Source organism: Musa acuminata, chromosome BXJ2-9 (genome assembly GCF_036884655.1).
Source record: "Musa acuminata AAA Group cultivar baxijiao chromosome BXJ2-9, Cavendish_Baxijiao_AAA, whole genome shotgun sequence".
Lineage (NCBI taxonomy): Eukaryota > Viridiplantae > Streptophyta > Magnoliopsida > Zingiberales > Musaceae > Musa > Musa acuminata.
In genome coordinates, this window is record NC_088346.1 from 47,777,347 (window position 1) to 47,789,704 (window position 12,358).

The window sequence follows — 12,358 nt, forward strand, 5'->3', positions numbered from 1 at the left end:
CACGACAATGAAGGAGAAATGAACGACCAGAGTTGTCTCGTCCAAGGTCTGAGCTAACCCCCCGAATATGAGTAAAATTAAATTTTTTTATAGATAAAAGAAAAAAGACTCCTAAAAGACCCTCAACTAATGAAGACATCATTGGCAAAAAGAGACAGATCCTAATATTGTCGCCTCCATCAGGATTACGACCATGACATGGAAGGTTGAAAAAATAAATTGAAGAACTCATATGTCAAGATACCTCGAGTAGTTCGTCCGAAGATACTAGGAACCTTCACTCTGATCTCAGGGGCCAATAGAGAAACATATTGACGTTATCATTGATGAGCCTGTCTCGAGAGGAGACAGCTCATTGGGATGTAAAGTCTACATCTGAGTTACTATCGAAAAGTGCCTAAGGATGGGAGATGACCCGGAGATAACCTTCAAAGAGGAGAAGATAAAATACTTTGTCCCGAACCATGACGATAACTTAGTTGTCTCTGTAAGGGTAATTAACGCTCGAGTGAAGATGGTCATGATCGATATATGTAGCTTTGCTAATGTCCTCTGCTTTGGCGCTTTCTAAAAACTAAGGCTCTTAATTAACGACCTCATCCCTATGACTTCTTCGCATGAGTAAAAAAAAAACTCCGACCCATGTGAGCAAAAATCTGTTATGACAAAGGCACAAGGCAAAATGTGCATAATGCGCATGAGTTAGGAAAATCCGACCTACGTGAGAAGAAATCCACCACGACGGAGGCATAAGGCAAAATGTGCTCGAGATATGTGAGTCGAAAAAACCCGACCCAATGAGAAATCCATCATGATGGAGGCACAAGGCAAAATGTGCTTGAGATGCATAAGCTGGGAAAACCCAACCTACGTGCACAGAAATTCATCATGGAGGAGACATAAGATAAAATGTGCCCAAGACGCGTGAGTTGAGAAAACCCGAACCATGTGAAAAGAAATCTACCATAGCAGAAGCATAGGGCCAAATATGTCTGAGGTGCTTGAGTTGAGAAAACCCGACTTGCATAAAAAAAAATCCTACATAGCGGAAGCACATGATAAAATATATATGAGGCACATGAGTCAAGAAAAACCTAACTTACATGAGAAAAAAAATCCTCCACAGCGGAGGCACAAGGTAAAATGTGCTTGAGGCGCTTAAGTCGGGAAAACCCAACTCATATGAGGAGAAATCCACCACAACGGAGGCATAGGGAAAAATATGCCCTAGGTGTTTAAGTTGGGAAAACTCGAGAAAAAATCTACTACGATGGAGGTACAAGGTAAAATACGTCCGAGGCACGTGAATCAAGAAAACATAACCCATATGAGAAGAAATCTGCCATAGCGATGACATAGGGAAAAATATGCCTAAGACGTGTGACACGGGAAAACCCGACCTGCGTGAGGAGAAACCCACCACTACGGAGGCACAAGGCAAAACGACCCACATGAGAAGAAATATACTATAGTCAAGACGTGAGTAAAAAAAACTCAACCTGTGTGAGAACTCTACCATGGTGGAGGCATAGGACAAAATATAATCGAGACACATAAGTCGGAAAAACTTGACTCACGTGAGAAAAAACCACCATGATGAAGGCGTAGGGCAAAATTTGCCTAAGGCATACGAGTTGGGAAAATTTGACCCGCATGAGCAAAAATTTGCTATGGCGGAGGCATAAGATAAAATATGCTCAAGATACATAAGTTGGAAAAACCCGACTAGCGTGAGCAGAAATCCACCATGACGGAGGCACCAAGTAAAACGTGCTTGAGGCACGTGAGTCGAGAAAACTCAACTCATATGAGAAGAAATACATCATGACAAAGTAGGGCAAAATGTGGTCGACGTGTGTGAGTTGAAAAATTCTAACTTGCGTGAGAAGAAATCTGTCATGAAGGAGTACGGTAAAATGTGCCCTAGGCATATGAGTTAGGAAAACCTAACTCGCGTAAGGAGAAATTTTCCACAACGGAGATCATGACGAAATGTGCATGAGGCATATGAGTCGAGAAAACCTGACTCACATGAGAAATCCATCACGATAAAGACACAAGACAAAATGTGTCCAATGCATGTAAGTCGGGATTGTATACCTATAGTCCCTCATCCATCTAATTTCCCAGAGATCGTATATCAGGTATGGTGTTGTCAGACCCATATAGTTTTTACTTAAGTCTCGCTTTAATCTGATTCTCCCAGATAACTCTTTTTCTCTCAATCTGAATGACCCTGGTCAGAGTTTTGTCTGAGCAAGAACAAATGGGATATTCCTCTCATGACATTGAGAGTAGATGATCCTCTATCGACACTTAATAGTCCTCATAAGATTGGCTGCCACTCTTGACCGACTATGCTAGATCTAAAACTGCTAGGCCTATAAATCCGATATTAAAGAGTGGAACACGGGACATCCTTGGTGTCTCAAGCCTAAGGACCAGGTACACCACTTGGACAATGGAATCACTGTATGACAATGAGGTATCATTAACCATCCAACATTTTGTGAGCGGATCAATCAGTGAACTTATTCTCCAATGAGCACTTGCACTGTAGCCCTAGTGTCCCTATACGAGCAACTATTAGACCAGCTACCTCCATCATATAGACGGGTATACAACACACCAGTTTGTTTGGTTATCTCGATGTCCCTTTCGAGTAACCTATGACCAGGATTATTTAGGGTCCATGTTTAAAGGTGAATCTATCTTATTATCATGATCTTATCACGATCCAATTCCCATTGCACAGATCAATAAATATCATAATATATATGTATATATGCAATAAGCAATATAAAGTGATAAAATACCAAAATATAATAAGTAAAAATGATGCATATCATGTCACATATGTCATCACTCACATGATTAATATGTAGGGCACCTATGACTAGCAAAATATGCCCAAGATGCATAAGTTGGGAAAATCTGACTCGCATAAGGATAAATCCACCATGGCGCATGAGAAGAAATCCGCTATGGTGGAGGCGCATGACAAAATATGTTTGATGCGTGTGAGTTAGAATAATCGGACTCGCATGAGGAGAAATCCGTCACGACGGAGGCATAGGCCAAAATGTGCCCTAGGCATGTAAGTCAAGAAAACTCGTCCCACATGAGGATAAATCCATCACGATGGAGGAATAAGGCAAAATACGTATAAGGCGTGTGAGTCAAAAAAACCCAACCCATGTAAGGAGAAATTTGCCACGATGAAAGCGCAAGGCAAAATATGCCCGAGGCACGTAAGTCAAGAAAATCTGACTCGCGTGAGTAGAAACCTATCACTGTGGAGGTATAAGGTAAAACGACCCGCGTAAGAAGAAATCCATCATGACCAATGCATAGGTCAAGAAAACCCGACCCACGTGAGAACTCTGCCACAACGGAGGTGTATGACAAAATATGCTTAAGGCACGTAAGTCGAGAAAACTTAACTCGTGTGAGAAAAAATATGCCATGATGAAGGAGTATATCAAAATATGCTTGAGGCGCATGAGTTGGAAAAAATTGACCCATGTGAGTAGAAATCTGTCACGGTAGGGACACAAGGAAAATTATGCTCAAGACACATGAGTCGAGAAAACCCAACTCATGTGAGTAGAAATCCACTGTGATGGAGGCACTAAGTAAAATGTGCCTGAGGCGTGTGAGTAAAAAAAAACTATCATAATGGAGGAGTAGGGCAAAATGTGCTTGAGACACATGAGTCAAAAAATCCCAACCCGCATGAGAAGAAATCCACTATAATGGAGGTATAGGGCAAAATGTGCCCATGGCATGTAAGTTGGGAAACCAGACCCACGTGAGGAAAAATCTACCATGATAGAGGCGTATGACAAAATATGCCTGAGGTATGTGAGTTAGAAAAACCTCTAACCCATGTGAGAAATTCGTCACGGCAAAAGCATAGGGCAAAATATGTTTGAGACGTGTAAGTCATAAAAACCCAACCCACATTAGAAAAAATCTGTCATGACAGAGGCATAGGGCAAAATGTGTTTGTGGTGTGTGAGTTGGGAAAACCCAACTCACGTGATGAGAAATCCACCATGGCGGAGGCATAGAGCAAAATGTGTCTTAGGTGCATAAGTCGGAAAAATTCGTCCTATATGAGTAGAAATCCATCACGATAGAGGCATAAGGTAAAATGCGCCCGAGGCACGTGAGTCGTAAAAACCCACATGAGAAAAAATATATCATGATGAAGACGTAGGGTAAAATATGCCCGAGACGCGAGAGTCGAAAAAATCTGACTCGTGTGAGAAGAAACCCACCACAGCAGAAACATAAAACAAAATATGTCCGAGACACGTGAGTTGGAAAAACTCAACTCGTGTGAGAAAAAATCCGCCACGATAGAGGCACGGGGCAAAATGTGCCGAGGGCAGATAGACTTTATAAATATGACATAGTTGGGAAACATATCAGTATGTTCTAACTTTATAAATTATAAATATGACATAGTTGGGAAAAAAAAGACTCCACATATTTTGAGCAGTTCGCCAATGTTAGAATACACTCGCCCAATGTTCGAATAATATGGGTTTTATACACCTAAAATGCATGCAGCAGCGTAAGAGAAGTCATTAGCGAGTTTCCCATCATGAAAGGTAGCGCCAACCATAGAGAAACAGAGCATCTCCCTTAAAGAGAAAAGTCCCAAGCGTAGTAACGTTGGGAGTGATGCTGCTCTGCTCAAGATATAAAGATCTTGCTACACTAATTCTCCCATTAATGCTTGAAACAGTTGATCTCTCTCTCTCTCTCTCTCTCTCTCTCTCTCTCTCTTTACGTGGGATGGAGGAAGCCATGCGTTACAAACGGGATCGAAACTCCAACTAGCGGTTGGAAACCGAAGAAGGTGGGGATGGGGAGGAGAGGGTATTGCGGCCGTTTAAGCAACTCCATCAGCCTCATTCCTTCAATTTAAGTTCATATCTCAGTTATATACGCATTTTCCTCTATTTTTATGGATGAATGCACACAAAACCACTCCAAAACAGAGGACAGAGAAGAAATCTGGATTAGCAAGAGATGAAGCTTTTTCTTTTGCTACCCTTCATCTGTTGTTACTCCATCGCCGATGCCCAGTGCAGGAGTGGAGTGAGCTCCGGCACCTTCAATGTGTTGCATTACGGTGCCCGAGCCAACGGATTCAGCGACGATAGCAAGGTCGCACCACTTTGTCTTGGGTGATCCTGCATCAACCACTCTGTCTCACACCAAATGCTTTACGTTCTCTTCTTCTTCTTCTTCTTCTTCTTCTTCTCCCTTGTGTTCAATCGATTGTTCCTGGCCTCCTTGTCTCTGTGACGATGCAGGCGTTCATGGCAGCGTGGAAGGCGGCATGCGCTGCAAGCGGTAACGTCAAGCTCCACATACCCAGAAGGAAGTACCTTGTCGGCCCCGTCAAGTTCGATGGCCCTTGCAGAAATGTTCACTCCATCACGGTTTACATGCAGGTCGAAGTGCATCCGATGACAGGCATAGTAAATGAGATCCGTCTTCCTGTTGATCTGATATGCTGTGCTGCAACAGGGGTACTTGAAGGCCTCCACCGACCTGAGCAAGTATGTCGAAGGTGACGACTGGATACAGTTTGGACATGTAGATAAGTTGACCTTGACAGGGGGAGGCACCTTCGATGGTCAAGGAGCTGTATCCTGGCCCTTCAACAAGTGCCCAAGGAAGAAGAACTGCAGAGTTCTCCCCACGGTAAGCCCCTGACCTTACTCGGATGCGGCATACACCAAATGATGAAACTTGGTCGTCTTTGTTGATTGCAGTCGATTAAGTTTCTAGCCACCGCCGACACTGTCGTCAGGAGAGTCAAATCCCTGAACAGCAAGTTCTTCCACGTAGCTGTCGTGGGATGCAAGAGATTCCATGGCAGTAATATAAGGATCCATGCACCTTCCAATAGCCCCAACACCGACGGAATCCACATAGAACGTAGCTCGGATGTCACCATATGTAACTCGGTGATCGCTACAGGAGATGACTGCATCTCGATAGGGCAGGGCAACGTGCATGTGCGAATCAGCAGAATCACCTGCGGTCCAGGGCATGGAATCAGGTAGCGCTCCAACGTGTAACAGAGCTATGCGAATACATAGGTAACGCTGACGACACAATCTTCTTCTTCCTCGGTGATGATTCAGTGTTGGGAGTTTGGGAAGATACCGCGATGAGGGCGATGTCAGAGGGCTGGTCGTGAGAGACAGCACCATTTCTGGGACGACAAACGGGATAAGGATCAAGACATGGCAGAACTCTCCGGGCAGCAGCTCCGCTACGAACATGACGTTCAAGAACATAAGCATGAAGGGCGTGGCCAACCCTATCATCATCGACCAGATGTACTGCCCCTACGTTTCATGCCCATCTCAGGTGCATCATACGATCTTGCTTACGGCGTTGCGATCGAGCATCTCAATTGCGATGACGTTTCTAATTGTTAGGCACCGTCTCGGGTGAAGATAAGCGACATCTTCTTTCGGGACATAAGGGGGACGTCGGCGACGCCGGTGGCGGTGACGCTCAAGTGCAGCAGAGGTGCGCCGTGCCGCAATGTCAATCTCCATAACGTGCATCTGAGGTACACCGGCGGAGCTGCGGCCACCGCCGAGTGTTGGAACGTTAAAGCAAGATACAGCGGGATTCAGATGCCGGCGCCGTGCCATTAGTGTTGGCTGATGTGGGTCATCGTTCCGCCTCCCGAGAAAGCATAGGCTGCTGCATCAGTTCTTGGCAGATGGATCGGTGAGTGAGCGAGCTCTGTTCAAGTAGTCTGCATCTTAAGAGGTGGCTTTAGCTAAGTCGCCCTCTCCATGCTGTACATTTTACCTTTCGATCCGTCATGGTGTGGTATCAGTCTTCGATGTTACATGGACACCTATGGAGAGACATTGAAGAAGAGCTTAATCAAATGGAGCTGCAGCCATGAGTCTTCTTCAGCCCTTTCTTCCACATCAGTCTTCTCGCCTTGTCCACCTCTCGCCACCTTCCGGCACCTGCGTAGATGTTCGAGATAAGCACACTCGTCCCGCTGCCCTGAGGCTTGGATTGGGCCAGCTGATCTCCGATCCTTTCTGCGAGCGCAACATCGCCATGGATGTCACACCCGCTTAACATGCTGCTCCAGATCGTGCTGCTCGGCTCGATGGGCATCGACCGAACTATTCTCTCCGCCTCCGCTAAGCGCCCAGCTCGACTCAAGAGGTCCACCACGCACCCGTAGTGTTCCATCCTCGGCTCCATGCCGTAAAGCTTCTCCATGGCCTCCAAGTACTTGCGGCCTTCGTCGACCATTCCTGCATGGCTGCAGGCGGTGAGCACGCCTATGAAGGTAATGTCGTCGGGAGCAACGCCGTGCTGCGTCATTTCCACGAACAGGTCGATGGCTTCCTTGCCGTGACCGTGCGTGGCCAGCCCCAGGATCATGCTGGTCCATGCCATCACATCCTTCCTCCCTTCCAGACTTGCAAAGATTCGAAGCGCGCTTTGTGCGTCCCCGGTCTTGGCATACATGTCCACGAGGGAAGTACCAATGGCGACATCCCCGCTGCCGATCGTCTTCTCCACGCGCGCGTGGATCTCCTGGCCTAAACGCAGTGATCCTATGTCAGCACAAGCACCCAACAAGCTCAGCAAGGTGACCTTGTCTGGTTTCAGGCCGGCGTCGCGCATCTCTTTGAAGAGTCGTAGCACCTCATTCGGCCGACCGTACTGGTTATATCCGTTAATCATCGAATTCCAAGAGACCTCATTCTTCACAGTCATTTTGTCGAAAAGATGGCGTGCGGTTTTCAAACTGCCACAGCGTGCGTACATGTCCAAAAGGGCCGTGGCAAGAACAAGGTTGGATGTGATTGAATCCGCTCCCGCCCTACGGAGTCGAGCATGGATCCATCTTCCGGTCTCCAGATCCCTGCTCTGAGCACACGCCACCAGGACATGCACCATGGTAATCTCATTCGGCTCCACGCCTTCGAGCTCCATCTCGCTGAACAGGCGTATTGCTTCGCCGGCCCGATCGTTCTCGGTGTAACCTGCGATCATCGTTGTCCAGGTAACGATGTTCCGATTCACGGCGTTCCGGAACAACGACGTCGCCGACGATATATCGCCGCAGGAGACGTACATGTGGATCAAAGTGCTGGAAACGTACACATCCGCTTCGTACCCAGCTTTCACCACGCGGCCATGGACGCACCGGCCGAACGAGGGGTCGGGGACCCGGGAGCAAGCTTTGAGCGCGAAGGGGAACGTGAAGTGGTCCGGGGAGCGGCTGTGGCGAAGCATGTCGGCGTACAGGGCGAGAGCAGCCTCTGGCTCATCACCGTCGGAGAGGCCGCGTATCATGGAGTTCCACATGTAGGTGGTGGGCGAGGGAACCCAGGTGAAGAGGGCGCGGGCGTAGGCGATGTCCCTGTGTCGAGAGTCGACGCAGAAGTCGATGAGGCGGCTCAGGGGGACGACGTCGTGAACGAGGGCGGTGGCGACCATGAGGCCATGGAGCTGCCTCAGCTGCCGCACGCTTCTGCATGCTTCTATCAATGAAAGCAAGTCCTGTTTCTGTATCATCGATAGTGGAGGGGTAGAGAAGAGGAGAAATATATATATTTGTAGCGTATGGAATATATAATATGAACAAAATGAGAAAGTGATGGCTGCAAAAGAGAGCGATTTCCCTTAAAAGGATTTCTTTCTCTTTTTTTCAAAAAATGTTTCTATTTTCAAAATTTTCATCATTTTATAGTATTTTTATTGAGGTATTAAAAATATTATAAAATTATTTTTTAAATAAAATACTATAAGTGATATCATAATAAATTTCTTTAGTTGTTTGTAGTTGATCAAGTTCATTTGAATTATTTATAATATTTTAAAATTATTTTTATAGTATTTTTATTATAATGATCAAAATAAATAATAAACCAAGTTTCTATTAGTATTCCAGTGATGTTATTTGTAAACTATCATAAATATCTATTTATATACTAACACAATATATTAAATAGTTTCTAATATCTTCTGGTTTCATTTGGTTATTCTATAAACAATTAAACTAGTTTGTATCGATCAAACTATCGCATAATTTTATGAAAAAAAATTATTTTATTATTCTAGTTGACCAAATGATCTTAAAATATTATAAAATTTTATTAAAAAATAAGAGACATAAAAAAATAAATATACATTAAACTTTAATTTAAAACAGAATCATTTCGAGGCTAAATTATCCTTCTAATTCAATTACTAATGCCAATTCTTTTATGCTAAAACTGGACTTAGACTATCTGAACTTATAAATTTAGAGATGATATTAACTTCATTTTAAATTTTATAAAACTTTTAAGAAAATTTTTAATATATATCATAAGGATAGAGATTAATCATATGTCTAAGGGAGTCAATTTAGCTCGAGTAGAACCCATTCTTAGGAAATAAAGGATTCTAAATATCTCAGATTAGGACAATCATAACTCTATGTATCGATCTTAAATTAAGGTCACACTAAAGGCTTTAGAACTATAAAAGAATTATACAAAATATATCCAAAAATTAAATATTAATTCCAAATCTAGGTTACTCAAAAGTAACTTATAATATGTAAAACTGAAATTGTAAGTAAAGGAAGAATTGAGTTTTTCATATCCCAATCTTCTTTAGAGATGGGGTTTCTTAGTATGAAAAACACTAAAAAAGTATGTGAAGAATGAGAGAAAGAGTTATGAGTTATTAGGTTAGTAACGAGGTTAAGACCAAAATAAAATAGAGGTATTTAAGAGGTTATCTTGAAATCTATAGTTCAATCGCACTAGGCCTCCTTTCAATTATTTTTTTCTTTTACTAATATAATTCTAATGTTGCAATAACTTCAATTAAGTTTAATTTAGTTTGATGAAGATATTATTTTTTTTCTACACTCATCATTCATTCATACCTATATATCTCAACATTTAGTATAATATTCTTTTTTTTTAAACATTTCTATCTAATTTTTTATTACTTCATTCATACCTAAATAGCTTATAATCATCCACATATATAATGTTTAAAACTCAAATTTTCTTATGTTAATCATGGTTAAACTCATTCAAGCCTTAAAATTCACTTAGGATCGATTAAAATTCAATTGTCACTTTTAATCACTATATATATTTATTATCATAACTTAATTTTATATTCAAATCCGTTAGCATACTTTGGCTTATTGCATTATGCTTAAAAGTAGGCATTAATGCTTATACATTCACAAGTAACATTTCATAAAAAAATCGAGAATAATATTTTTGGAAAGCATATACTTTAATCTTAAAAGTCAAAAAACATGAATATATCATTTATCATATTTATGAAGTATAAACATCACAAATTATGTCACTAAGTGAGGATAATAGATAAATATTATTTATGCTTCTAATGATATGCTAGTTATAGTTTAAAGTATCTGGGGCTTAGACACGACAAAAATCAATATAATTTTATTTAAAATTAGTGTAACAAACCTAAAAATAATAATAAAATTTATTTAAAAAAATATGTAAATATTTTAAGTGAGTTTTTAGGCTTCAAATCTATAAAATAATGGGTTAATTGATTAAAAATCTAATCTAGCACAATTTCAACTTTTATTGCAATCTTGTTGAGACTTTTGAGCCGATACTTAATAAGATATCTCAATTAATCATAAATATTCGATGGGGAAAGTAAAAATAGATTACACATGGTTAAGTAGGATTTGTAGCAAAAACAAAGATGATTTGGATGTCAAAAATCTTGATATTATTACAAAATAAAATAATTAAGAATCTCCTGAACCATCATAATATATTTGGAACAGTATTATCATGATAAAATAGTTAAGCTATTTGATATTCCTTAAAATCATTATCTTTCATTTTCTCTTCAGAGAAATGATAGGGTTATGTTAATTATTTTATTTTTAGAATCATTCGAATGATAATGTATGTTTCTGACTTTCGGCTCGAGGGAAATGATATAACATTTCAATGCAATATATTTCCTCTTGAGTTGGAGGTTTTGATCTCCTCCAGTAGATAATGAGAATTTTCTTTTATTTTCTATAAGTTAATATTTTAATGAAAAAAAAGAAATGTGACCATGGAAAAGTCAACAGAAGTGTCATTTCGAAGTAGAACAAGAACAAGTCAAATGGAAATCTACATTCACCCAACCCAACAAGTTGGGTGGTGGCAGGATTCAGGTTTAAACCTTTGCTATTTTGCTTTGGATATCCCACTGTCCATTCATTCTCCGTGACGATCTACCATCATCCCTTGATGAATCTACACCACCTACTCACCACGCTCGTTTCCATTTAGAGGCTCTCTGGAATTGTACATCCTTCAAGAAGCATATCCAGGTTTGCAAATTCAGCCGAGCACTGAATCCTACATAGATTCCTTGTCGTAATGGCCTTCCCCATCTCAGTGAACCATCGAAGAAAAGAAATTGTTCATGCTGTTTTTGGAACATAATTATTTACTCTCACTGCTACCCCAATGCAGTTCATCCAGTTGTTGTGCTATTAAAAGGAAGTACATGATTATGTAGCTCACGTACATGAACTTTGATTGTCCACAATGACGCAGTCGTTTTAGGAGCAAATATTTTCCAAGATCACAAGATTCAGTGACTTAAAAGGGTAGAACACAATCGATCTGACCTGGATTCCACCATCCGTCCATCCTCTATAAACACCCATTAATCATTAAAACCCTCTCAAGACAATCTCTCTCTCTCTCTCCGTTCTCCTTGGGCTGTGTTGTCCCCTGCGATGAAGCCTCTTCAAGACATCCCCATGGATGAAGCACGTCGGAGATCTTCACTGGAGGATCTGTATGCTTGCCCAAAGTGTCCCACCAGTTTTAGCAGTGGGCGAGCGTTAGGTGGCCACCTCGCTGCTCATCGGCGCCTTGACAACATGATGGAGAAAGAAGGAACGAGGAGGAATCACTCATCCACATTGGTCAAGAGAACCGCTGCACCCGCACGAGTGTTCCCCTATCCTTCCTCCGGTGACGGTAGGCCTGCACAGAACTTGCGGCGCGGCATTAAGAACGGTGGGTACATGCATGGTGATCCTCAGCTTCCTAGGTACTTATCACAACCTGATGCCATTTCCATTGAGACACCAACTTTGAATGTTGATGGCAAACGCATCAGCCACGAAGGAGACATGAACCCTAAAGGCAAGGGCATTGCTTATTCATATTACTCTAACTCGGTGACCAACCATCGTCCTTCAAATATGAATGTGGAGGGGAAGGAAAGGAACACATTTGCTGAAGCGACAGCTCCAAACCCCATGGGTACGAGC

The 12,358-nt window shown here is 42.1% G+C and overlaps 2 protein-coding genes across 2 annotated transcripts; one reads left to right on the forward strand and one right to left on the reverse strand.

Annotated features, from left to right (window-relative positions):
- The first annotated feature begins 4,912 nt into the window (after positions 1-4,912).
- On the forward strand, positions 4,913-6,882 carry LOC135623753 (exopolygalacturonase-like). The gene is made up of 6 exons (XM_065127033.1): positions 4,913-5,181; positions 5,331-5,471; positions 5,548-5,724; positions 5,796-6,085; positions 6,171-6,399; positions 6,471-6,882. The coding sequence occupies exons 1-6, from the start codon at positions 5,044-5,046 to the stop codon at positions 6,693-6,695; spliced, it is 1,200 nt and encodes a 399-aa protein (XP_064983105.1). The 5' UTR covers positions 4,913-5,043; the 3' UTR covers positions 6,696-6,882.
- On the reverse strand, positions 6,771-8,611 carry LOC103999211 (putative pentatricopeptide repeat-containing protein At3g05240). Its single transcript, XM_009420888.3, has one exon. It carries the CDS (start codon positions 8,593-8,595, stop codon positions 6,934-6,936), a length of 1,662 nt encoding a protein of 553 aa, XP_009419163.3. The 5' UTR covers positions 8,596-8,611; the 3' UTR covers positions 6,771-6,933.
- Positions 8,612-12,358: the final 3,747 nt, after the last annotated feature.